General features: G+C 38.8%; 1 protein-coding gene across 24 annotated transcripts in view; it reads right to left on the bottom strand.

The window, feature by feature from the left end:
• Positions 1-27,377, bottom strand: part of LOC105482439 (coiled-coil domain containing 66) — a 69,316-nt gene that overhangs the window by 21,215 nt on the left and 20,724 nt on the right. For 21 of the 24 annotated variants that reach the window (XR_011620101.1, XM_071091932.1, XM_071091940.1 and 18 more), the window contains 3 exons: positions 19,223-19,354; positions 18,604-18,854; positions 18,318-18,402 (listed from right to left, as the gene is read on the bottom strand). Coding sequence is in view for 23 of the 24 variants with exons in the window: in XM_071091932.1 (XP_070948033.1) it covers positions 18,318-18,402; positions 18,604-18,854; positions 19,223-19,354 (468 nt within the window). In the remaining variant the exon portion in view is untranslated. The remainder of the gene's footprint in view (positions 1-18,317; positions 18,403-18,603; positions 18,855-19,222; positions 19,355-27,377) is intronic. The other 3 variants (XM_024793116.2, XM_071091933.1, XM_024793109.2) reach the window with 1 other exon arrangement.

The raw sequence follows: 27,377 nt of genomic DNA, 5'->3' as shown, positions 1-27,377 counted from the left end.
CCAACCCACTGCCACCATTCCCAGAACTAAATGAAACTGAAACAAAAAATACAATAGACAAATGAAACAAAAAGGTGGTTATTTGAAAAGATAAATAAAATGGATAGATCATTAGCAAGATTAACCAAGAAAAGAACAGAGAAAAATCCAAATAACCTCACTAAGAAACGAAACAGGAGATATTACTGACACCACTGAAATACAAAAGATCATTCAAGGCTACTATGAATACCTTTACACACATAAACTAGAAAATGTAGACGAAACAGATAAAGTCCTGGAAAAATACAACCATCCTAGCTTAAATCAGAAATAATTAGATACTCTGAACAGACCGATAGCAAGCAGTGAGACTGAAATGGTAATTAAAAAATTACCAACAAAAATGTCCAGGACCAGATGGATTCACAGCAGAATTCTACCAGACATTCAAAGAATTAGTACCAATCCTTTTGATACTATTCCACAAGATGGAGAAAGAAGGAACACTCCCTAATTCATTCTGTGAAGCCAGCATCACCCTAATACCAAAACCAGGAAAGGACGCACCCAAAGAAGAAAACTACAGACCGCTATCTTTGATGAACACAGACGCTAAAATCCTTAACAAAATACTAGCTGAGTCTAACAACATATCAAAAAGATAATCCACCATGATCAAGTGGGTTTCATACCAGGGATGCAGAGATGGTTTAACATACTCAAGTCAATACATGTAATAAATGTAATTCTTAAAAGAAGAACAAAAATCACACGATCATCTCAATAGGTGCAGAAAAAGCATTTGACAAAATCCAGCATCCTTTATGATTAAAACCCTCAGTTAAATCAGCATACAAGGGACATACTTTAATGTAATAAAAGCAATGTATGACAAACCCACAGCCAACATAATACTGAATGGGGAAAAGTTGAAAGCATTCCCTCGGAGAACAGGATCAAGACAAAGATGCCCACTCTCACCACTCCTCTTCAACATAGTACTGGAAGTCCTAGCCAGAGCAATCAGACAAGAGAAATAAATAAAGGGCATCCAAATCAGTGAAGAGGAAGTCAAACTGTCCCTGTTTGCTGATGACACGACTGTTTACCTTAGGAGTCCCTAAGACTCCTCCAGAAAGCTCCCAGAACTCATAAAGGAATTCCGCAAAGTTTCCGGATACACAATTAATGTACACAAATCAGTAGCTCTTCTATACACCAACAGCGACCAAGCAGAGAATCAAATCAAGAACTCAACCCCTTTTACAACTGCAAAAAAATACCTAAAATACTTAGGAATATACCTAACACAGAAGTTGAAAGACCTCTACAAGGAAAACTACAAAATGCTGCTGAAAGAAATCACAGATGACACAAACAAATGGAAACACATCCCATGCTCATGTATTGGTAGAATCAATATTGTGAAAATGACCATACTGCCAAAAGCAATCTACAAATTCAGCATAATCCCCATCAAAATACCACCATCATTCTTCACAGAGTTAGAAAAAACAATTCTAAAATTCATATGGAACCAAAAAAGAGCTCACATAGACAAAGCAAGACTAAGCAAAAAGAACAAATCTGGAGGCATCACACTACCTGATTTCAAACTATACTATAAGGCCACAGTCACCAAAACAGCATGGTACTCATACAAAAACAGGCACATAGACCATTGGAACAGAATAGAGAACCCAGAAATAAACCCAAATACTCACAGCCAACTGATCTTCAACAAAGTAAACAAAACATAAAGTGGGGAAAGGAAGCCCTTTTCAACAAATGGTGCTGGAATAATTGGCTAGCCACATATAGGAGAAAGAAACTGGATCCTTCTCTCTCACCTTATAAAAAATCAACTCAAGATGGATTAAGTACTTAAACCTAAGACCTGAAACTATAAAACTTCTAGAAGATGGAGGGTTGCTGGCAAGATGGCCGAATAGGAAGAGCTCCAGTGTGCAGCTCCCAGCAAGATCGATGCAGAAGGCAGGTCATTTCTGCATTTCCAACTGAGGTACCTGGTTCATCTCACTGGGGCTGGTTGGACAGTGGGTGCAGCCCACTGAGGGCGAGCCAAAGCAGGGTGGGGAGTTGCCTCACCCAGGAAGTGCAAAGGGTCAGGGAAATCTCTCCCCTACCCAAGGGAAGCAATGAGGGACTGTGCCATGCCATGAGGAATGGTGCATTCTGGCCAGATACTGTGCTTTTCCCACAGTCTTCGCGACCCACAGACCCGGAGATTCCCTCTGGTGCCTATGCCACCACGGCCCTGGATTTCAAGCACAAAACTGGGCAGTCGTTTGGGCAGACACCGAGCGAACTGTAGGAGTTTTTTTTCCATACCCCAGTGGTGCCTGGAACGCCAGTGAGACAGAACTGTTTACTCCCCTGGAAAGGGTGCTGAAGCCAGGGAGCCAAGTGGTTGGGCTTGGAGGGTCCTACCCCCACAGAGCTCAGCAAGCTCAGATCCACTGGCTTGAAATTCTCACTGCCAGCACAGCAGTCTGAGGTTGACCCTGGGACTCTGGAGCTTGGTGGGGGGAGGGGCATCCACCACTGCTGAGGCTTGAGTAGGCGGTTCTACCCTCACAGTGTAAACAAAGCCGCCTGGAAGTTCGAACTGGGCAGAACCCACCACAGCTCAGCAAGGCCGCTGTGGCCAGATTGCCTCTCTAGATTCCTCCTCCCTTGACAGGGAATCTCTGAAAAAAAAGGCAGCAGCCCCAGTCAGGGGCTTATAGATAAAACCCCTACCTCCCCGAGACAGAGCACCAGGAGGAAGGGGTAGCTGCAGGTGCAGCTTCAGCAGACTTAAACATCTCTGCCTGGTGGCTCTGAAGAGAGCAGTGGATCGCCAAGCACAGCATTCGAGCTCTGCTAAGGGTCAGACTGCCTCCTCAAGTGGGTCTCTGACCCACGTGTATCCTGACTAGGAGACACCTCCTAGTAGGGGCTGACAGACACTTCAAACAGGAGAGCTCTGGCTGGCATCTGGCAGGTGCCCCTCTGGGATGAAGCTTCCAGAGGAAGGAACAGGCAGCAATCTTTGCTGCTCTGCAGCCTTCGCTGGTGATACCCAGGCAAACAGAATATGGAGTGGACTTCCAGCAAACTCCAGCAGACCTGCAGCAGAGGGGCCTGACTATTAGAAGGAAAACTAACAAACAGAAAGAATTGGCATCAACATCAACAAAAAGGTCATCCACTCAGAGACCCCATCCAAAGGTCAACAACATCAAAGACCAAAGGTAAATAAATCCATGAAGATGGGGAGAAACCAGCACAAAACCCAAAATTCCAAAAATCAGAATGCCTCTTCTCCTCCAAAGGATCACAACTCCTTACCAGTAAGGGAACAAAACTGGACAGAGAATGAGTTTGAGGAATTGACAGAAGAAGGCTTCAGAAGATGGGTAATAACAAACTCCTCCGAGCTAAAGGAGCCTGTTCTAACCCAATGCAAGGAAGCTAAGAACCTTGAAAAAAGGTTAGACAAATTGCTAACTAGAATAACCAGTTTAGAGAAGAACAAAATGACCTGATGGAGCTGAAAAACACAGCACGAGAACCTTGTGAAGCATACACAAGTAACAATGGCTGGTGTATCAACAGATGAACTGATTAAGTGGAAAAAGGGTATTAGTGATTGAAGATCAACTTAATGAAATAAAGTGAAAAGACAAGATTAGAGAAAAAAGAATGAAAAAGAACAAACACAGCCTCCAAGAAATGTGGGAGTATGTGAAAAAACCAAATCTACATTTGATTGGTGTACCTGAAAGTGACAAGGAGAATGGAACTAAGTTGGAAAACACTCTTCAGGATATTATCCCGGAGAACTTCCCCAACCTAGCAAGACAGGCCAACATTCAAATTCAGGAAATGCGGAGACCACCACAAAGATACTCCGCGAGAAGAGCAACCCCAAGACACATAACTGTCAGATTCACCAAGGCTGAAATGGAGGAAAAAGGGTTAAGGGCAGCCAGAGAGAAAGGTCAGATTACCCACAAAGGGAAGCCCATCAGACTAACAGTGGATCTCTTGGCAGAAACCCTACGAGCCAGAAGAGACTTGGGGCCAATATTCAACATTCTTTAAAAAAAGAATTTTCAACCCGGAATTTCATATCCAGCCAAACTCAGTTTCATAAGCGAAAGAGAAATAAAATCCTTTACAGATAAGCAAATACTGAGAGATTCTGTCACCACTAGGCCTGCCTTACAAGAGCTCCTGAAGGAGGCACTAAACATGCAAAGGAACAACTGGTACCAGCCACTGCAAAAACATACCAAATTGTAAAGACCATCAACACTATGAAGAAACTGCATCAACTAATGAGCAAAATAACCAGCTGGCATCATAATGACAGGATCAAATTCACACATAACAATATTAACCTTAAATGTAAATGGGCTAAATGCCCCAATTAAAAGACACAGACTGGCAAACTGGATAAAGAATCAAGACCCATCAGTGTGCTGTATTCAAGAGACATCTCACATGCAAAGACACACATAAGCTCAAAATAAAGGGATGAAGGAGGATTTACCAAGCAAATGGAAAAAAAGCAGGGGTTGCAATCCTAGTCTCTGATAAAACTGACTTTAAACCAACAAAGATCAAAAGAGACAAAGAAGGCCATTACATAATGGTAAAGGGATCAATGCAACAAGAGCTATCTATCCTAAATATATATGTGCCCAATACAGAAGCAGCCAGGTTCATAAAGCAAGTTCTTAGAGACCTACAAAGAGACTTAGACTCCCACACAATAATAGGGAGACTTTAACATCCCACTGTCAATATCAGACGGATCAAAGAGACAGAAAATTAACAAGGATATTCAGGACTTGAACTCAGCTCTGGACCAAGCGGACCTAATAGACATCTACAGAACTCTCCACCCCAAATCAACAGAATATACATTCTTCTCAGGACCTCATAACACTTATTCTAAAATTGACCACAGAATTGGAAGTAAAACACTCTTCAGCAAATGCAAAAAAAATGGAAATCATAACATAGTCTCTTAGACCACAGTGCACTCAAACTAGAACTCAGGATTAAGAAACTTACTCAAAACCGCACAACTACATGGAAACTGACCAACCCGCTTCTGAATGACTACTGGGTAAATCACAAAAGTAAGGCAGAAATAAAGATGTTCTTTGAAACCAATGAGAACAAAGAGACCATGTACCAAAATCTCTGGGACACATTTAAAGCAGTGTTTAGAGGGAAATTTATAGCACTTAATGCCCACAAGAGAAAGCAGGAAAGATCTAAAATCGACACCCTAACATCACAACTAAAAGAACAAGAGAAGCAAGAGCAAACAAATTCAAAAGCTAGCAGAAGACAAGAAATAACTAAGATTAGAGCAGAACTGTAGGAGATAGACACACGAAAAAGCCTTCAAAAAACTCAATGAATCCAGGAGCTGGCTTTTGGAAATGATCAACAAAATAGACCACTAGCCAGACTAATAAGAAGAAAAGAGATAAGAATCAAACAAATGCAATAAAAAATGATAAAGGGGGCCACGTGCAGTGGCTCTCGCCTGTAATCCCAGCACTTTGGGAGACCAAGGTGGGCGGATCACGAGGTCAGGAGACTGAGACCATCCTGGCTAACACGGTGAAACTCCATCTCTACTAAAAAATACATAAAATTAGCCAGGCATGGTGGTGGGTGCCTGTAGTCCCAGCCACTTGGGAGGCTGAGGCAGGAGAACGGCGTGAACCCGGGAGGCGGAGCTTGCAGTGAACCAAGATCTCACCACTGCACTCCAGCCTGGTCAACAGAGTGAGACTCCATCTCTCAAAAAAAAAAAAAAAACAAGATAAAGGGGGTATCACCACTGATCCCACAGAAATATGAACTACCATCAGAGAATACTATAAATACCTCTATACAAATAAATTAGAAAATCTAGAAGAAATGGACACATACACCCTCCCAAGTCTAAACCAGGAAGAAGACGAATCCCTGAATAGATGAATAACCAGGTCTGAAATTGAGGCAGTAATAGCCTACCAACCAAAAGAAGTCTAGGACCAGATAGATTCATAGCCGAATTCTACCAGAGGTCAAAGAGGAGCTGGTATCATTCCTTCTGAAACTATTGCAAACAATAGAAAGAGAGGGAATCCTCCCTAACTCATTTTATAAGGTCAACATCATCCTGATACAAAAACCTGGCAGAGACACAACAACAAAAAAAGAGAATTTCAGGCCAATATCCCTGATGAACATCGATGCAAAAATCCTCAATAAAATACTGTCAAACCAAATCCAGCAGCACATCAAAAAGCTTATCCACCACAATCAAGTTGGCTTCATATCTGGGACGCAAGGCTGGTTCATCAAACGCAAATCAATAAACATAATCTATTCACATAAACAGAACCAATGACAAAAACCACATGATTACCTCAATAGATGCAGAAAAGGCCTTTGACAAAATTTAACATCCCTTCATGCTAAAACCTCTCAATAAACTAGGTATTGATGGAATGTATCTCAAAATAATAAGAGCTATCTATGACAAACCCACAGCCAATATCATACTGAATAGGCAAAAACTAGAAGCATTCCCTTTGAAAAACAGCACAAAACAAGGATGCCCTCTCTCTCCACCCCTATTCAACATAGTATTGGAAGTTCTGGCCAGGGCAATCAGGCATGACAAAGAAATAAAGGGTATTCAAATAGGAAAAGAGGAAGTCAAATTGTCTCTGTTTGCAGATGACATGATCGTATATTTAGAAAACCCCATTATCTCAGCCCAAAATCTCAAGCTGATAAGCAACTTCGGCAAAGTCTCAGGATACAAAATCAATGTGCAAAAATCACAAGCATTCCTATACATCAATAACAGACAAACAGAGAGCCAAATCATGAGTGAACTCTCATTCACAACTGCTACTAAGAGAATAAAATACCTAGGAATACAACTTACAAGGGATGTGAAGGACCTCTTCAAGGAGAACTAAAAACCACTGCTCAAGGAAATAAAAGAGAACACAAATGGAAAAACATTCTATACTCATAGATAGGAAGAATTAATATTGTGAAAATGGCCATACTGCCCAAAGTAATTTATAGATTCAATGCTATCCCCATCGAGCTACCTTTGACTTTCTTTACAGAATTGGAAGAAACTACTTTACATTTCTTATGGTATCAAAAAAGAGCCCACATAGCCAACACAATCCTAACCAAAAAGAACAAAGCTGGAGGCATCACGCTGCCTCACTTCAAACTATACTACAAGGCTACAATAACCAAAGCAGCATGGTACTGGTACCAAAACAGATACACAGACGAATGGAACAGAACAGAGGCCTCAGAAATAACACCACATATCTACAACCATCTGATCTTTGACAAACCTGACACAAACAAGCAGTGGGGAAAGAATTCCTTATTTCATAAATGGTATTGGGAAAACTGACTAAGCCATATGCAGAAAACTGAAACTGGATCCCTTCCTTACACCTTATACAAAAATTAACTCAAGATGGATTAAAGACTTAAACGTAAGACCTAAAACCATAAAAACCCTAGAAGAAAACCTAGGGCAATATCATTCAGGACACAGGCATGGGCAAAATGACTAAAACACCAAAAGCAATGGCAAAAAAGCTGAAATTGACAAATGGGATCTAATTAAACTAAAGAACTTCTGCACAGCAAAAGAAATTATCATCAGAGTGAACAGACAACCCACAGAATGGGAGAAAAGTTTTGCAATCTATCCATCTGACAAAGGGCTAATACTCAAAATCTACAAAGAACCTAAACAAATTTACAAGAAAAAACACCATCAAAAAGTAGGCAAAGGACTATGAGCAGACACTTCTCAAAAGAAGACATTTATGCAGCCAAGAAACACATGAAAAAAAGATCATCATCACTGGTCATTAGAGAAACGCAAATCAAAACCACAATGAGATACCATCTCATGCCAGTTAGAATGGCGATCATTAAAAAGTCAGGAAACAACAGATACTGGAGAGGATGTGGAGAAATAGGAACGCTTTTACACTGTTGGTGGGAGTGTAAATTAGTTCAACCATTGTGGAAGACATTGTGGCAATTCCTAAAGGATCTAGAACCAGAACTACCATTTGACTCAGCAATCCCATTACTGGGTATATACCCAAGGGATTATAAATCATTCTACTATAAAGATACATGTGGCTGGGTGCGGTGGCTCACGCCTGTAATCCCAGCATTTTGGGAGGCTGAGGCAGGCAGATCATGAGGTCAGGAGATTGAGACCATCTTGGCCAACATGGTGAAACCCTGTTTCTACTAAAAATACAAAAATTAGCCAGGCATGGTGGCAGGTGCCTATAATCCCAGCTACTTTGGAGGGTGGGGCAGGAGAATCACTTGAACCTGGGAGGTGGAGGTCGCAGTGAGCGGAGATTGCACCACTGCACTCCAGCCTGGCGACACAGCCAGATTGTCTCAAGGAAAAACAAAAAAAAAAAGATACGTGCACATGTATGTTTATTGTAGCACTACAGCAAAGACTTGGAACCAACCCAAATGCCCATCAATGATAGACTGGATAAAGAAAATGTGGCCTATAATCCCAACACTTTGGGAGGCCGAGGCAGGCAGATCACAAGGTCAGGAGATCAAGACCATCCTGGCTAACATGGTGAAACCCCGTCTCTACTAAAAATACAAAAAATTAGCCGGGCGTGGTGGCAGGTGCCTGTAGTCCCAGCTACTCAGGAGGCTGAGGCAGGAGAATGGCATGAACCCAGGAGACAGAGCTTGCAGTGAGCCGAGATCACACCACTGCACTCCAGCCTGGGCAACAGAGCAAGACTCCATCTCAAAAAAAAAAAAAAAAAGGAAATGTGGCATACATACACCATTAATACCATGCAGCCATAAAAAGGGATGAGTTCATGTCCTTTGTAGGGACATGGATGAAGCTGGAAACCATAATTCTCAGCAAACTAACAAAAGAACAGAAAACCAAACACTGCACGTTCTCACTCATAAGTGGGAGTTGAACTACGAGAATACATGGACACAGGGAGGGGAACATCACACACTGGGGCCTGTCAGCGCGTGGGGGCCTCTAGTGGAGGGATACCATTAGGAGAAATACCTAATGTAGATGATGAGTTGATGGGTGCAGCAAACCACCATGGCACGTGTATACCTATGTAACAAAACTCCATGTCTGCACATGTACCCCAAAACTTAAAGTATAATAAGCAACAACAAAAAAAGATATGGGAGAAATAATAAATAACCATAAATACAAAAAACCAAGATAACATTGGAAAAACCCTTCTAGACGTTGGCTTAGGCAAAGATTTCATGACCAAAAACCCAAAAGCAAATGCAATAAAAACAAACATAAATAGCTGGGACCTAATTAAAGAGCTTTTGCATGGCAAAACAAACACTCAGCAGAGTAAACAGATAACTCACAGAGTGGGAGAAAATCTTCCCAATCTATATATCTGACAAATGACTAATAACCAGAATCTATAACAAACTCAAATCAGTAAGAAAAAAAACAAACAATCCTATCAAAAAGTGAGCTAAGGACAGGAATAGACAATTCTCAAAAGAAGATATACAAATGGCCAATGAACATATGAAAAAATGCTCAGGGATTTTCATAATGATCAGGGAAATGCAAATCAAAACCACAGTGTGATACCACTTTACGAATTGCCATAATTAAAAAATCAAAAAACAGTAGATGTTGGTGTGGATGTGGTGATCAGGCAACACTTCTACATTGCTGGTGGGAAGGTAAACTAGTACAGCCACTATGGAAAACAGTGTGGAGATTCCTTGAAGAATTAAAAGTAGAACTACCATCTGATCCAGTAATCCCACTACTGGGTATCTACCCAGAAGAAAAGAAGTCATTATTCAAAAAAGATACTTGCACATGCACGTTTATAGCAGCACAATTCACAATTGGAAAATCATGGAACCAACCCAAATGCCCATCAATCAACGAGTGGATAAAGAAACTGTGACACACACACACACACACATATATATAGATATATATAGAATGGAATATTACTCAGCCATAAAAAGGAATGAATTAACAGCATTTGCAATGACCTGGATGAGACTGGGGACTATCATTCTAAGTGAAGTAACTCAGGAATGGAAAACCAAACATCGTATGTTCTCACTTATATGTGGGAGCTAACCTATGATGATGCAAAGGCATAAGAATGATACAATGGACTTTGGGGACTTGTAGGGAAGAGTGGAGGTCGGTGGGGGGGATTAAATAAACATATATGATGCAATGTATACTACTCGCATGATGGGTGTACCAGGATCTCACAAATCACCACTAACTAATTTATTCATGTAACCAAATACCATCTGTACCCCAATAACTTATGGAAAAATAAAAATTTTTAAAAAGGAAACAGGACACCTCCAAAGGAATACAATAATTCTCCAGCAATAGATCTCAATCAAAAAGCAAGTTATGAAATCCCAGAAAAAAATTCAAAATTTCAATACTAAAGAAGCCCAATGAGGTACAAGAGAATACTGAAAACCAATACAAAAAAGTCAGAAAAACAATTCAGGGTATGAATGAGAAATGTACCAAAGAGGTAGATATCAGAAAAACAACCACCAAACAAATTCTGGAAATGAAGAAATCATTGAATGAAATACAAAGCATATCTGAAAACTTCAACAATAGATTAAATAAAACACAAGACTTGTAGAGCCTAAAGATAGGTCTTTAAAAATAACACATTCAGAAAAAAAAGCAAAAAGAATAAAAAAGAATCAGGCTAGCTTTTGTGACATATGGGACAACAAAAAGGACCAAATATTTGAATTTTCAGCGTCTGAGAAGGCAAACAGAAAGGATAGAGTTAGAAAACCTATTTAATGAAATAAAAGATGAAAACTTCCCAGGTCTAGCAAGAGGTTTAGTAATCCAGATACAGGAGGCTCAAAGATCCCCAAATAGAAACACTGCAAAAAATTCTTCTCCACAGCATGTTATAGTCAAATTGTTAAAAGTAAGAAACAAAGAGAAAATTCTAAAAACCATGCAAGAGAAAAGCATCTCGTCACCTATAAAGGAACCCCCATCAGACTAACAGCATATTTCTCAGCAGAAACCTTAGAGCCAGGAGAGAATTATATCTAAAGTGCTGAAAGGGGGGGAGAAAAACCTGCCAAAGATACTACACCCAGCAAAGTTATCCTTCATAAATGAAGAATATATAAAGTCTTTCGTAGACAAGCAACAGCTGCGGGAAGTCATCACCACTAGACCGGTCATACAAGAAATGCTAAAGTTCAGGGAGTCTACACCTGGAAGCACAACAGCGATTAACTACCACCAAGAAAACACTTGAAAATACAAAAACCACTGGTAGGGCAAACAAATAAAGAGGAGAAAAAAACCTCAAATGTTACCACTACAGGATGCCACCAAACCACAATGTTAAAAAAGAAAGAAAGAAAGAGACTAAAGAGAAAGAAAGAAAGAAACACACTAAAGAGAAAAAGAAAGGAATCAAACATTTTCACTACAGAAAACTACCAAGCCACACTGATAAATAATGAAAGGAATAAAGGATATACAAACTACAAAAAAAAAAAAAGACAGGATTAAGTCTTCATATATTAATAACTTTGCATGTAAACTAAGTAAATTAAAAGGTATAGACTGCCTGAATGAATAAAAACCAGCCAAACAAACAAAACATATTTGCTGACCATAAGAAAGTCACTTCATCTGTAAAGACATAAAAAGACTAAAAGGGAAGAAATGGAAAAGAAATATTCAACACAGCCAGAACCAAAAGCAAGCAAGAATTGCTGTACTTATTTCAGATGAAAAAGACTTTAAGTTATGAACATTAAAAAGAGACAAAGAAGGTCATTCTATAATGATAAAGGGATCAATTCAGCAAGACGATATAACAACTGCAAACATATGTACACAACACCAGAACACCTAGAAATATAAAGCAAGCATTATTAGATCTAAAGGTAGAGATAGACTACAATACAAGAATAGTTGGGGATTTCAATACCTCACTCTCAGCACTAGATAGATCATCTAAAAAGAAAATTAACCAACATTGGACTTAAACTGTACATTAAGCCAAACAGACCTAACAGCCTTACACAACATCTCATCCATCAGTTAAGAGAACACACATTCTTTTCATTAGCACAAGGATTATTCTCCAGGACAGATTATATGTTAGGACACAAAACAAATCTCAACCAACTTTAAAAAACTGACTTCAAATCAAGTACCTTCTCAAACTACAATGGAACAAAACTAATAATCAGTAACGAGAAGAACACTGGCAACTGTACAAATAAACAAATTAAACAACATGCTTCTGAAAAAGCATCCAGTCAAGGAAAAATTTTTTTAAAAAATTCCTGAAAAAATGAAAACTGAAACACAACATACCAAAACCTATGGGATACAGAAAAAGCAGTGTAAGAGGGAAATTTTCGCAATAAGTGCATTTATCAAAAAAGTGGAAACATTTCAAAAAGCAATCTAATGATGTACCTAAAAGGAACTAGAAAAGAACAAACTCCAAATTAGTAGAAGGAAAAAAATAATAAACACTAGAGCAGAACAAAACAAAATAGAGACAAAAAACACAATACAAAGGATCAAGAAACAAAGATTTTTTTAAAAGATAAACAAAACCAATAAGCTACTTGTTAGACTAACCAAGAACCAAAGAGAGAAAACCCAAATAAAATCAGGAATGAAAAAGGAGAAATTACAACTGATACCACAGAAATACAAGAGATCATCAGAGGCTATTATGAACAACTACACACAAATAAACTAGAAAACCTGGAAGAAATGGATAAATTCCTGGACACACACAAGCTATCAAGAATGAATCAGGAAGAAATAGAAAACCTGAACAGACCAATAATGAGTAATGAGACTGAATTGGTAATAAAAAGTCTCCCAACAAAGGAAAGTCCAAGACCAGACAACTTCACTAATGAATTCTATCAAACTATCAAAGAACTAACCAATTCTTCTCAAACTATTCCAAAAAAGTCAAAGAGGAGGGAATTTTCCCTAACTCATTCTGTGAGGCCAGCATTGATTGCCCTGATACCAAAGCCAGAGAAGGACAGAACAAAAAAGAACAAAGAAAATTACAGGCCACTATTTTTGATGAACATAGATGCAAAAATTCTCAACAAAATACTAGCAAACTCAATCCAACAGCACATGAGAAAACTAATACCCAACAATTAAGTGGGGTTTATCCTAGCGATGCAGGGAGAATTCAACATATACGAATCAATAAATGTGATACATCACATCAAAAGAATGAAAGACAAAAACCATATGATCTTCTCAGTAGACAAGAAAAAACATTTCACAAAATTCAACATCACTTAATAATAAAAACTCTCAACAAACTAGGCACAGAAGGAATATACCTTAACATAATAAAGACTATATATGACAAACCCACAGCTAACATCATAGTTAATGGGGAAAAGCTGAAAGAAAGCCTTTCCCCTAGGAGCTAAAACAAAATAAGGACGCCCACTTTCACCATTCTTATTCAACATAGCAACAGAAGTCCTAGCCTGAGCAACCAGGCAAGATAAATAAAGGGCACCTAAATTAGAAAAGATAGGCCGGGCGCGGTGGCTCACGCCTGTAATCCCAGCACTTTGGGAGGCCGAGGCGGGCGGATCACAAGGTCAGGAGATCGAGACCACGGTGAAACCCCGTCTCTACTAAAAATACAAAAAATTAGCCGGGCGTGGTTGTGGGCGCCTGTAGTCCCAGCTACTCGGGAGGCTGAGGCAGGAGAATGGCGTGAACCCGGGAGGCGGAGCTTGCAGTGAGCCGAGATCGCGCCACTGCACTCCAGCCTGGGCGACAGAGCGAGACTCCGTCTCAAAAAAAAAATAAATAAATAAATAAATAAATAAATAAATTAGAAAAGATAAAATAAAAAGTCCCCTATACAAAAATTACCCAGGCATGGTGGTGCACACCTGTAATTCCAGCTACTTGGGTGGAATTGCTTGAAGCCAGAAGGTGGAGGTTGTAGTTAATGGGAATTGCTTGAACCCAGAAGGTGGAGGTTGTAGTGAGCCAACACTGTGCCACTGAAGTCCAGCCTGGGCGACAGCTGTCTCAAAACAAACAAAACAAAACAAAACAACTAAAATCAAAACGTCCCCTTTGCTGATATTATGATCTTATAGCTTAAAAACCCTAGACTCCACTGGCGCACTGGCTCATGCCTGAAATACTAGCACTCTGGGAGGCCAAGGCGGGTGGATCATCTGAGGTCAGGAGTTCGAGACCAGCCTGGCCAACACTGTGAAACACCATCTCTACTAAAAAAATACAAAAATTAGCAAGGTGTGGTGGCACACGCCTGTAGTCCCAGCTACTTGGAAGGCTGAGGCAGAAGAATCGCTTGAACCCGTGAGGCAGAGGTTGCAGTGGGCCGAGATCACGTCACTGCACTCCAGCCTAGGCGACAGAGCGAAGGCTCTGTATCAAAAACAAACAAACAAACAAACAAAACCCAAAAACAAAACCTAGACTCCACAAAAAAACTCACAGCTGATCAATACATTCAGTAAAGTTGCAGAACACAAAATCAACATACAAAAATCGGTAGCATTTCTATACACTAGCTGAGAAATAAATAAAGAAGGCAATCCCACCTACAATAGCTCCAAAAAATAAAATACCTAGGAATAAATTTAACCAAGGGAGTTACACATTTCTACACACAAAAAAACTACAAAACAGATGAAAGAAACTAAAGAGGACACAAACAAATGGCAAGATATCCCGTGTTCATGGATCAGAAGAATTAAGCCTAAAGCAATCTACAAATTCAATGCTATCTCTATCAAAATACCACCTTCATTTTTCACAGAAATAGAAACAATTCTAAAATATCTATGAAACCAAAAAAGAGCCGTAATAACTAAATCAAGGTGGATCACAAGAACAAAGCTGAAGGCATCACACTACCTGACTCAAAATATATTACAAGAATAGTAACCACAACAGCATGGTATTCGTATAAAAACAGACATATAGATCAATGGAACAGAATAGAGAATCCAGAAATAAATCCATGTACTTACAGCCAACTGATTTTCAACAAAAGTGTCAAGAACATAGTTGGGGAAAGTACATACTCTTCAATAAATAATGCTGGGAAAATTGGATATCTATATTCAGAGGAATGAAGCTGGAGCCCCATCTCTCACCATATTCAAAAAAACAATTCAAGGGCCAGTGTGGTGGCTCATGCCTGTAATCCTAGCACTTTGGGAGGGTGAGGCAGGTGGATCATTTAAGGTCAGGAGTTCAAGATCAGCCTGGCCAACATGGTGAAACCCCATCTGTACTTAAAAAAAAAAAAAATTAGCCAGGTGTGGTGGCATGCACCCGTAATCCCAGCTACTCAGGAGGCTACGGCAGGAGAATCGCTTGAACCTGGGAAGTGGAGGCTGCTGTGAGCCGATCACGTCACTGCATTTCAGAGTGACAGAGTGAGACTCCACCTCAAAAAAAAAAAAATTCAAGATGGATTAAATAGTTAAATGTATGACCCCAAAATGGAAACCTACTAGAAAAAAACATACAGAAAACACTTCAGGACACTGGTATAGAGTTTATGGTCGAGACCTCAAAAACACAGGCACCAAAAACAGACAAATAAGGCTAAACTGAACTAAAAAGCTTCTGCACGGGAAAGGAAACAACCAGAGTGAAAGAGACAGTCTGTCCCCCAGTTTGAATATTCAGTAGTTTGAATATTCAATAGCTTGCATATTCAGTAGTTTGAATATCTGCAAACTATTCATCCAACAAGGGGCTACTATCCAGAATACATAAGAAACTCAAACTCAACACACACAGACACCAAAACCCAAATAATTCCATTAAAAAGTAGGCAAAGAGTATTAATAAACATTTTTCTAAAGAGGATATATAAATGGCCAACAGGTATATGAAAAAATGCTCAACATTACTAATCACAGAAATGCAAATCAAACCCACAATGAGGCCGGGTGCGGTGGCTCAAGCCTGTAATCCCAGCACTTTGGGAGGCCGAGGCGGGCGGATCACAAGGTCAGGAGATCGAGACCACAGTGAAACCCCGTCTCTACTAAAAATACAAAAAATTAGCCGGGCGCGGTGGCGGGCGCCTGTAGTCCCAGCTACTCAGGAGGCTGAGGCAGGAGAATGGCGGGAACCCGGGAGGCAGAGCTTGCAGTGAGCCGAGATCGCGCCACTGCACTCCAGCCTGGGCAACAGCGTGAGACTCCGTCTCAAAAAAAAAAAAAAAAAAAAAAAAAACAAACCCACAATGAGATATCATATCGCCTCAGTTAGAATGGCTATTACTAAAAAGACAAAAATGCTGTGCCCGGTGGCTTAGGCCTGTAATCCCAGCACTCTGGAAGGCTGAGGTTGGAGGACTGTTTGAGGAAAGGAGTTCGAAACCAATCTGGTCAACACAGTGAGACTGTGTCTCTATAAAAGAAAAAATTTAAAATTAGCCTGGCATGGTGGAGCATGCCTGTAGTATCAGCTACTGGGGAGGCTCAGGCAGCAGGATTGCTTAAGCCCAGGAGTATTAGGCTACAGTGAGCCATGATCATGCCACTGCATACCAGACTGGGCAGCAGAGCAAGACCCTGTCTCAAAAACAAACCAAAAGACAAAAAATAACAGATGCTGCCAAGGAAGTGGAGAAAAGAGAATCCTTATACACTGTTAGTGGGAATGTAAATAAATACAGACACTATGGAAACAGTAGGGAGACGTCTCCAAAAACTAAAAATGGAACTACCATACGATCCAGCATTCCCAGTACTGGATATTTATCCAAAGAACATGAAATCCGTATATCAAAAGGATACCTGCATTCTTGTGCTAATTGTAGCACTATTTACAATCTAAGTGTCTATCAATGAACAAACAGATAAAGAAAATATGGTATATACACAATGGGATACTATTTGGCCATAAAGAAAAAATAGTCTTGTCATTTACAGCAACACAGATGCGACTGGAGGTCATTATGTTAAGTGAAATAAGCCAGGTATAGAAAGATAAACATCACATGTTCCTACTCACGTGTGGGAGCTAAAAAAGTAGGTCTCAAGGAGCTAAAGAGTGGAATGATAGGTATTAAAGGCTGGGAAGGGTGTGTGTGAGGGTGGTGGTGATCAAGAGAGGTAGGTTAACGGGTACAAACATATGGTTAGATGAAAGGAATAAGTTCCAATGTTTGATAGCAATAGTAAGGTGACTATGGTCAGCAACCATGTATATTTCAAATTGGTTAGTAAACCTGAAATGTTCCCAATACAGAAATGATAAATACTCAAGGTGATAGATATCAGAATACTCTGGCTTAATCATTACACATTCTACACATATAACGAAATATCTTATGTGTCCTATAAATATATAAAACCTTATATATCAATTTTAAAAATCCATGAAGCATTTGTTTGGTGACTGTAGAAATAAGTTTTATCAGCATACTGAAAGTATTATTTATGTAAGTGAAGTGGAAATGTCAAATTTCCAATGCACTTCTCCCATCTCCCATTTGTACTGTCAAGTTCTACATGCCTTTTCTTCAACCCTAAGAGGGCTACTGGAGGAAATGATATTAAAAAAACTGAAGAAATAATCTCAGTGCTTAGCATAGTGCCTGGTAAGTAGCAGATGCTCTGCAAATGTCTGCTCACTGACTAAGCGTAACATTAATGATGCCAAATTCATGTATCAAAGGATTTGAAGAATTATGCAGATATTAAAGTCCCTTTACCAGTAGGCTAAAATCAGGAGAGGAAGTTTTAATTTTAGCCTCTTTTCTTATATTATGCATTAGATTTCTTAATCATAATTCTAGTTCAATCCCTATTCAAAGAATGAATTCTCATCTTAAACAGAACTCAGGAGAAATAAATTGATGGGAAAAAAAAAAAAAAAACCAGTACTAACCTAAGACAATACAAATTCACATATACAACTTATATATTAAAGACCTTCTCTACTGGAAGGCAGGTGGCTGTAGTATGTGACACTGTTGGGTTCTTAGCATAAGTATAATTCTAATATTACAATGCCAGTTGGGGTAGGGACTGGATTCATGACACAACTGGACAGGACCTATGCTGTAAAGTTACATCAGAATTTAAATTTCCATTTACTTAGGTATATGTTCACCATGACTGTTACTTATTAAGGTAAAGAACAATGTTTAACAATGCAATACCTGATGCTCTAATTGTTTTTGTCGTCGTCTGTCTCGTTCCTCAATCTGAGCTGGGTCCAAGAGAGCAGTCATGGAACGGAAAAAGCTGGAAAGATACATATATTAGCTATTAAAAACCTCAAAAAGGTAGATTCAACAAGCTAAATCCTTTTTGTTTGGGATAAATCTACTGATTATTTCTATTTTAAAGACAAATACCAAATCTGAAACCAATGAGACATTAACAAGTCTTACTAAAGCACAGAGACTTTCTTAAAAATCAATAAATACATAAGCATGAACTTACTTTGTTTTCTTACTGTTTGCCATAACCACATCCTTAATAGGTTTTGCTCTATGCTCCACCTCTGAAGGTTCAACCTGGCTTCCAGTTGTAGGTGTACAAACACTGCTGACATCAGCCAGCTCCTGAGTGTCAGGAGAGACACAGAAGTACTCAGGTTGTTTGTGTGTTGACCGAGAGGACAGTTGAGATTGAGAACCAGGATAACTCTTTAATGAATCAAAGTGCATTGCCCATCTGTCATGTTCCTCACCCTAATGGTGACAAAAAATTCTCATATATAATTCCAAATGACAACCAAAGATGATTTCTAAAAGTCACCTTAGAGCAGAATAAGCATCATAAAAATTAACAAAACTGTACTGTTTAGAGTCCTTATACATAGATAACTAGCTTCGAAAATTTGAGAAATTCAAAGAATTAGGAAATTTCTAAAAAGTTGTAAGAAGCTATGCAATGCCACATAATGCATTCAATGAAACAGGTTCACAAGGGCAAATGTGGAATAACTGGAATATTCTGGTCTTGTCAAGAAGTTTCAGAATACTTCTAGTTTTAATTGATTGAAGACTTTGATTTTTATTATCATTTTCTTTTATAGCCATAAAACCTCATAAGTTACCTTTGAATATATAATTTTTTCCTCTATTTTTCTTTGACGGTCATCTTCTATTTGCTTATTCAACTCTTCAATCCATTTTCTCTGCAGTTCTTGTTTCACAGCACTGAAAGGGTGCTCCAGCAGTACTGTTTCCTAAACAACAGTCATAAAAGCTATCTAAAGTTCAGTTCTCTTTTTCTAATCATTTAATATGGGCAAATCTTGCTAAAGTAACTTATACAGATTTAATCCAGTGAGGCATTTATCTGTAAGAGGAGCAATAACTTCAAATGAATTTGAATTCAAACAAATAATTAAGTAGATATATTCTGATTCTCAGAATCATATTTTAAATATATTAGAGCAGAGAGATATAATAAGATATCTAAGTGTAAGGAAAGGGAATTTTCTAATAAAAAACAGAAAATTCTTTCTCCAAAACAATTAAAAGACTCAAAATTCAGCTGGATGCAGCAGCTCATGACTATAATCCTAGCATGTTGGGAGGCTGACATGGGCAGATCACCTGAGCCCAGGAGTTCGAGACCAGCCTGGCCAACATGGCAAAACCCCATCTCTACTAAAAAATAAAATAAAATAAAATAAAATTAGCCAGGTGTGGGTGCATGCCTGTAATCCCAGCTACTTGGGAGGCTGAGGCACAAATCACTTGAACCTGGGAGGTAGGGGTTGTAGTAAGCCGAAATCATGCCACTGCACTCCAGCATGGGCAAGAGTGAGACCCTGTCTCAAAAAAATTATTTTTCAAAATTCAAAGTCCCTTTTAGAGGCTGAAAGAGTTATTAACAATTTAAAACAGATGACTATTGTTTTACATTTGGCTTTGAAATACAACAAATACTGCCTTTAGGACAAGAACAAGGAGAATATAGAAAGATGTGTGAGAGCAAGAGACTTTCCCTACTGAATCATGTCTCTCTCTAGGAGACCCTCTGTCTTCTAGGTTTCTGCTACTACAGCTCTATCACAGCCTATGATGTTTCAATAAGAAAAATATACTGTGTCCAGAACAAGTCTTTGAATCTTAAGGAAAAAGTAAAAAACGAAAACAGTAGCATAAAAGTTTGCTGCCACTTTAACTGATGAGTTTAGGATACTCTTAAAAATATATATCCTACTCAAACTGTTCTGAAATGCAACAGGCAAATAACAAAACATTTCATTACATGAAATAACTGCAGGACATAATTAAGAAAAATGGTTTGACAGAATCCTACAATGACAATACCTCACAATGTTACTTTCTTCCCTTGTTTTTACCAGAAAAGATCACAAAGGTCATAGTTTACAACTCACTGTTTTGATCAGAAGAAATATTTATACAAAAAGTAAAGATCCTTATATCTCGTCCTCCTACATTCTAAACAGATTAAAAACCATCAAACTTATTTAAGCCTAAAACAATCACTTCAAAAGGAACATTATCTTTAGGTAAAAGAAAGTATACCTCAACAAATGTTTTAGAGGTCAAAATGGGAAAAGAAAAACAAGCATTGTCCAACCTGTGGGCCAAGACAGCTTTGAATGTGGCCCAACACAAATTTGTAAACTTTCTTAAAATATTATGAAATTGTTTTGCAATTTTTTTTTAAGTTCATCAGCTATCACAGTGTTAGTTTATTTTATGTGTGGCCCAAGACCATTTTTCTTCTTCCAGTGTGACTCAGGGAAGCCAAAAGACTGGATACCCCCAAATTGCAAATGGACCCTTTGAACTCCCTAAAGAAAATTTTCAACAAGGTAATTCAATAGTCTTAGAATGCTGTGTATTTGTTTGAGTCTGATGTAACGAGATCTGATTCCATATTCTAGTGTAGTGGTATTGCAAATTATTCACGGATTAGACAAAAGTTAAAATTACCCTTAAAAATTCCTTAAACACTCAAAATGTTTTATATATATTTATAACCCTAAGACAACTGAACAATCAGATCTCTCAGTTTAGTCTTTAATTTCTTACTCAAAGATATCTTACAAAGCTACTACGACTTACCTGCATTTCATTTCTGTTGTTGACTGGGAAAGCCTTTAAATTATTCTTACATTCTTTTTCACAAGTCTCTCCCAATGTGCATTCAGTTAGAAGAATGAAAAACATGGGGGTGGGAGATGGGGAGAGATGTAGGTAGAACTGCATTCCTTTTGGTTTACTGCGTGCATTTAGTTGAAGGTGAGTAAGGAATATTTGTGTGTAACACAAGACATACTGTAACAAGTGTTGTGTTTTGACTTTCTTCTAGCATTCCCTCTTGCTAAATCCTCCATACAGTTAAAGAAGCCTCTTTTCCCAGGCTGACTTTTTCACTGTATCTCCCTATTACAGACCTGAGACTTCCCCTACATAAAAACTGATTTCCTAAATATGTTTTGAGCCTATTCTTTTTTTTTTTTTTTCCAGGCAGGGTCTCACTGTCACCCAGGCTGGAGTGCACAATCATGGCTCACTGCTGCCTTAACATCCCAGGCTTAAGTGATCCTCCTGCCTCAGATTCTCAAGTAGCTGGGACTACAGTTGCACGCCACCACACCCAGCTATTTTTATTTTTCGTAGAGACAGGATTTTACCATGTTGTTGCCCAGGATGGCCTTGAACTCCTGGGCTCAAGAAATCCACCCGCCTTGACCTCCCAAAAAGCCACTGCATATGGCCTATTCTCACGTGACGGCCTTGTGTGAAAACTCATAGGAAACCCACTACAACCTTCCCCTCAAATAGTTCCTGATGTTAAGAGTCCTAATGTAATTATTTTAGTCTTCAAATTATTCTGTTAGGAAATGTTAGTCTCACTCCTGATTCAAATGCTGTACAAATGGCAGCTGGTAAGTCAGAACTGAAAATAAAGGGCTTTTCAGATGGTCCACTATAGATGCCTGTTTCCATTTCATGTAATTCTCCCCTTAAAGCAGTCTATAAAAATGCAGCTTTGGGAAAGAACACTCAGTGTTGACTTTGCCAAGGGCCAGAAGAGCCCTTCTTGCCAGTTCATGATTCCCCAATTAAGATGACAACATCCACCTGCCTACCTTGTCTACTGGCCACGCAGAAAAGGCATTCATGTGGGTGGTAGGGATGTCAGGACAATGGATTACAAAGACCATTACCTTACAGGAGGAAGGGCAGCAAAACACAGAGCTGAAATCACTTTTTAAAAAACAAAATTACTCTGAACTTAAAAATTATTTAAAATCCCTCTGGAACCAGAAGGCCCATAGAGTAAACGATGGCTAAAAATCCGTTTCTCATACTTATTTGCCATATATCCTCTTTGGAGCCACATCTATTAAAATTCTGCCAATTAAAAAAATTGGGTTGTCTAATTACTGAATGTTTAGTTTTTAAAAATATATGCTGGATGTAAGTCCTTTTATCAAGAATTAATTTGCAATCATTTTCTCCCTCTATTTTATAAACTTAACTTTAACCTAAGAACAGAACTTTCGATGAGGTCATTCATCAATTCTTTTTTAAAAGATCATCCTTTCAGTGTTGTACTAATGACACTGGTACATTAATTCTTGTGTCTAGCCACCTTTATTAAGTTTACCTATTATTTTTATAAATATGATGATCATTGATTTGTGAACGTTAAACCTAGCTTGCTTGCATTCCTTGAATAGACCCAACTCATCATGATTTATTATTACTCTTTCTTGTATTTATTTTTCTTTCTTGTATTTCCTGTCAGGTTTTGGTATAAAGAGTTAGTTTTGGGTATCAGGTTTACTACCCTCATAAACAACCTAAAAGGTTTTCACTTCCACCTTAACTGTTGGGAAGAATTCACCAGTAAATACATTTGGTTCTGGAGTTTATTTTGTTGGGTTTTTAGTAATGGGTTCAATTTCATTAAAGTACCATTCTGATTTACTGCTTCTTGTGTCAATTTTAGTAATCTGTGTTTTTCTAATAATTTGCTCATTTTTAAGTCCAAATTAACTTGAAAGTGAAGTTATTCAGAAAATCCCCTTCTCTTTCTAATGTCCATATTCTCTGGTGATGTCTCCTTTTTAATTCATCTCAATTTTATGAGGGGGTTTATCAATTTAAATAACTTTTCAAAGAATTAACTTTTGGCTTTGTTAATTCTATTGTACATATTTCTAGTTTTACTAATACCCACTCTGACCTACTTTGGGCTTAAATTTTGCTGTTCTTTCTCTAACCTCTTGAGATGAATACTTTAGGTCACTGATACTTGATTTTCAATCTTTCAAGAGATGCATTTAAGGTGAAAAATTTCCCCCTCAGCACAGGAAACCTACATTTTGATATGTAATATTTTCATTATCACTCAGTTAAAAATATTTTCTAATGTGAATTTCTCTTTCACTCAGAAGTATACTGCCTACTTATCAAACATTTGGGAATTTTCTAGTTACTATTTGTTACTGATATCTAGCTTAATTCCATTATATGGTTTGATTCAGTGTCCCCACCAAAACTCATGTTGAATTGTAATCCCCAGTGTTGGAGGTAGGGCCTGGTGGGAGGTGACTGGATCACAGGGGTGGTTTCTCATGGTTTAACACCATCCCCCTTGGTGCTGTCATTGTGATGAGTTCTCATGAGATCTTTTTATTTTTTAGGTTGGTGCAAAAGTAAATTGCAGTTTTTGCCATTGAAAGTAATGGGTAGGCCGGACGCGCTGGCTCAAGCCTGTAATCCCAGCACTTTGGGAGGCCGAGACGGGCGGATCACGAGGTCAGGAGATCGAGACCATCCTGGCTAACACGGTGAAACCCCGTCTCTACTAAAAATACAAAAAAAAAAACACTAGCCGGGCGAGGTGGCGGGCGCCTGTAGTCCCAGCTACTCAGGAGGCTGAGGCAGGAGAATGGCGTGAACCCGGGAGGCGGCGCTTGCAGTGAGCTGAGATCCGGCCACTGCACTCCAGCCTGGGCAGCAGAGCGAGACTCCGTCTCAAAAAAAATATAAAAATAAAAATAAAAATAAAAATAAATAGAAAGTAATGGGTAAAACTGCAATTACTTTTTTTAAAAAATTTTATTTCCATAGGTTTTGGGGGAAGAGGTGGTATTTGGTTACATGAGTAAGTTCTTTAGTGGTGATCTGTGAGATTCTGGTGTACGCATCACCCGAGCAGTATACGTTGAATCCACTTTGTAGTCTTTTATCCCTCAGCCCCCTCCCGGCCTTTCCCCACAAGCCCTCAAAGTCCACTGTATCCTTCTTAAGCCTCTGCATCCTCATAGCTTAGCTCCCACTTATGAGTGAGAACATAAGATGTTTGGTTTTCCATTCCTGAGTTACTTCACTTAAAATAATACTCTCTAATTCCATCCAGGTTGCTGCAAATGCTATTCATTCATTCCTTTTTATGGCTGAGTAGTATTCCATCATATATCTATATCTATCTCACAGTTTCTTCATCCACTCACTGACTGATGGGCATTTGGACTGGTTCCATATTTTCCCAATTGCGAATTGTGCTGCTATAAATGTGTGTGCAAGTATCTTTTCCATATAATGACTTCTTTTCCTCTGGAGAGTTAACCAGTAGTGGGATTGCTGAATCAAATGGTAGTTCTACTTTTGGTTCTTTTTTTATTTTTTACTTTTATTTTTTGAGACGGAGTCTCTGTCACCCAGGCTGGAGTACAGCGGCGCAATCTCAGCTAACCGCAACCTCTGCCTCCTGGATTCAAGCAATTCTCCTGCCTCAGACTCCTGAGTAGCTGGGATTACAGGCACCGCCACCACGCCTGGCTAATTTTTGTATTTTAGGAGACAGAGTTTCACCATATTAGCCAGGCGGGTCTTGAACTCCTGACCTCAGGTGATCCGCCTGCCTCGGCTTCCCAAAGTGCTGGGATTACAGGCATGAGCCACCATGCCCAGCCTAACTTTTAGTTCTTTAAGGAATCTCCACATTGTTTTTCATAGTAAGATCTGGTTGTTTAAAAGTGTGTAGCCCTCCCTGCTACCTCTCTCTTGGTCCTGTTTGTGCTGTTAGATGCCTGCTTCCATTTTGCCTCCCACCATGACTGAAAGCTCCCTAAGGCCTCCCCAGAAGCAGAAGCCACGATGCTTTCTGTACGGTCTGCAGAACTGTAAGCCTATTAAACCTCTTTATAAATTACCCAGTCTCCAGATATTTCTTTACAGTGATGAGAGGACAAACTAATAAAATCCATGATAACAATCTATGTAATGTGAACCTATGAAATTTGTTCAGACTTTTATAGCCTAGTAAATTATTAATTCTCACTTTTTATTTTGAATATTTCATCTATAGATTCTTTGGGGTTTCTATATACATGACTAATAACTACACTTTCATTTTTTCCTCTCCAATTCTTATGACTTGAAATTTCTTTTCCTTGTTATATTGCCTAGAACCACCAATACAAACAGTAATAATATATTGGCATCTTATCTCTTTTCAGAGACAGGGTCTTACTCTGTGGCCCAGGCATAATCATAGCTTACTGCACCTCTAACTCCTGGGCTCAAGTAATTCCCTCACCTCAGCCTCCAGAATAGCTAGGACTATAGGCACATCCTGCCACGCTCAGCTAATTTTTTGTTTTTTGTGTGTGCTGTGGAGACAGGGTCTCACTATGTTGCCCACGCTGGTCTCAAACTCTTGGCTCAAGGCAGCTACTCTTCTGCTCTGGCCTACCAAAGTGTTGGGCTTATAGGCATGAGCCACTGTATCTGGCCCACAATTTTTAATAATGTATAATTTTATTGTAAGTGTGTCTCTTTTAAGCATCAAGTCTTTGGAGTTTTCATACCTCTGCTTTTTAACAAAGGATTTTTGACTTTTCAGAGTTGATTCTTGTTATCTTGCTATTACTATTTATCTTGATGTTTACTGTACAAACTATGTTGGCAGATACTCTTTATAATTATACTAATGGTTACTTTTTTTTTTTTTTTTTTTGAGACAGGGTCTTACTCTGTCCCCAGGCTGGAGTGCAGTGGCGCGATCTCGGCTCACTGCAACCTTCGCCTCCCAGGTTCAAGCGATTCCCTTGCCTGAGCCTCCTGAGTAGCTGGGATTACAGCCGCGCGCCACCACACCCGGCTAATTTTTTTGTATTTTTTAGTAGAGACGAGGTTTCACCATGTTGGCCAGGATGGTCTCGATTTCCTGACCTCGTGATCCATCCGCCTCGGCCTCCCAAAGTGCTGGGATAACAGGCGTGAGCCACCACGCCTGGCGAGTTACTTTGGTTTTCTACATTCTTTAACTTTTATCTGATTTTCACAATCATAATAAACTCTGCCTTTATGGAGAGATCACACAACAGCTAAACACTTTGCACAATATTCTAGCAAAGCAAATGCATAAAGAACTAGAAAGTTCTCCTTGTTTCCTTCCACTATCCTTCACCAGAGTGAGACAATACCAACATTCTGCTTTTCGTGTGTGTGTTTGTGTGTGTATGTATGTGCTAGTCTTTTAAAGCATTTCTTTAAATATAGATATGATTATAGTATATGCATTATTCTGCAACTTAGTCTTTTCATTTCACAACGTCTTAAGAGACTTTTGTGTCAGCTACTCATTACTTTTTAACCATAAAATTCTTGTAAACTGTTTTAATTTTTACATTTTTCTGATCCATTTTTCTGATCCAGAAATGGTCTTTAAGAACTTTTCTATTAAAAGAAATATTTGGGAGAAATATTTTATATAATTATTCAGGTCTGAGTATGTCTTTATGTTCTCTTTATGTATGAACATCTTGTCTAGGCATTAAATATTTTAGCCCCACTATCTATTAAACCTTTATAAATATTGCTATACTATCTACAGAGGAGAAATCTAAGATCACTTTGATTTTTGTTGTCATTTTCTCATATTTAAATGCTTGAAGAAGTATATCCTTATTCTTGATATTTGTAAACTTATTACCATATGCCTTCAAATTGGCCTCTTTTCATTCATTCAGCCTAACTTTCTTCTGGATCTAGAAAATTTTTTTCTATGAAACTTGATATATCATTACTGCTGTTTTCTTCTTTAGGAAAGCCTATGATTCAAGATTGTATTTTTATAAGCTATTTATAATATCTTTGATATCAGATTTTTCATCTCTTTTGAAACTTCTTCCTATATTCTGGGAGTGTTCCCACAGCAATTTCTTCTTTTTCTTCATTGTAATTTAAATTTAATGTTTTACC

The sequence above is a fragment of the Macaca nemestrina genome, chromosome 2 (genome assembly GCF_043159975.1).
Source record: "Macaca nemestrina isolate mMacNem1 chromosome 2, mMacNem.hap1, whole genome shotgun sequence".
Taxonomy (NCBI): domain Eukaryota; kingdom Metazoa; phylum Chordata; class Mammalia; order Primates; family Cercopithecidae; genus Macaca; species Macaca nemestrina.
This window is presented reverse-complemented; position numbering and strand designations above follow the sequence as displayed.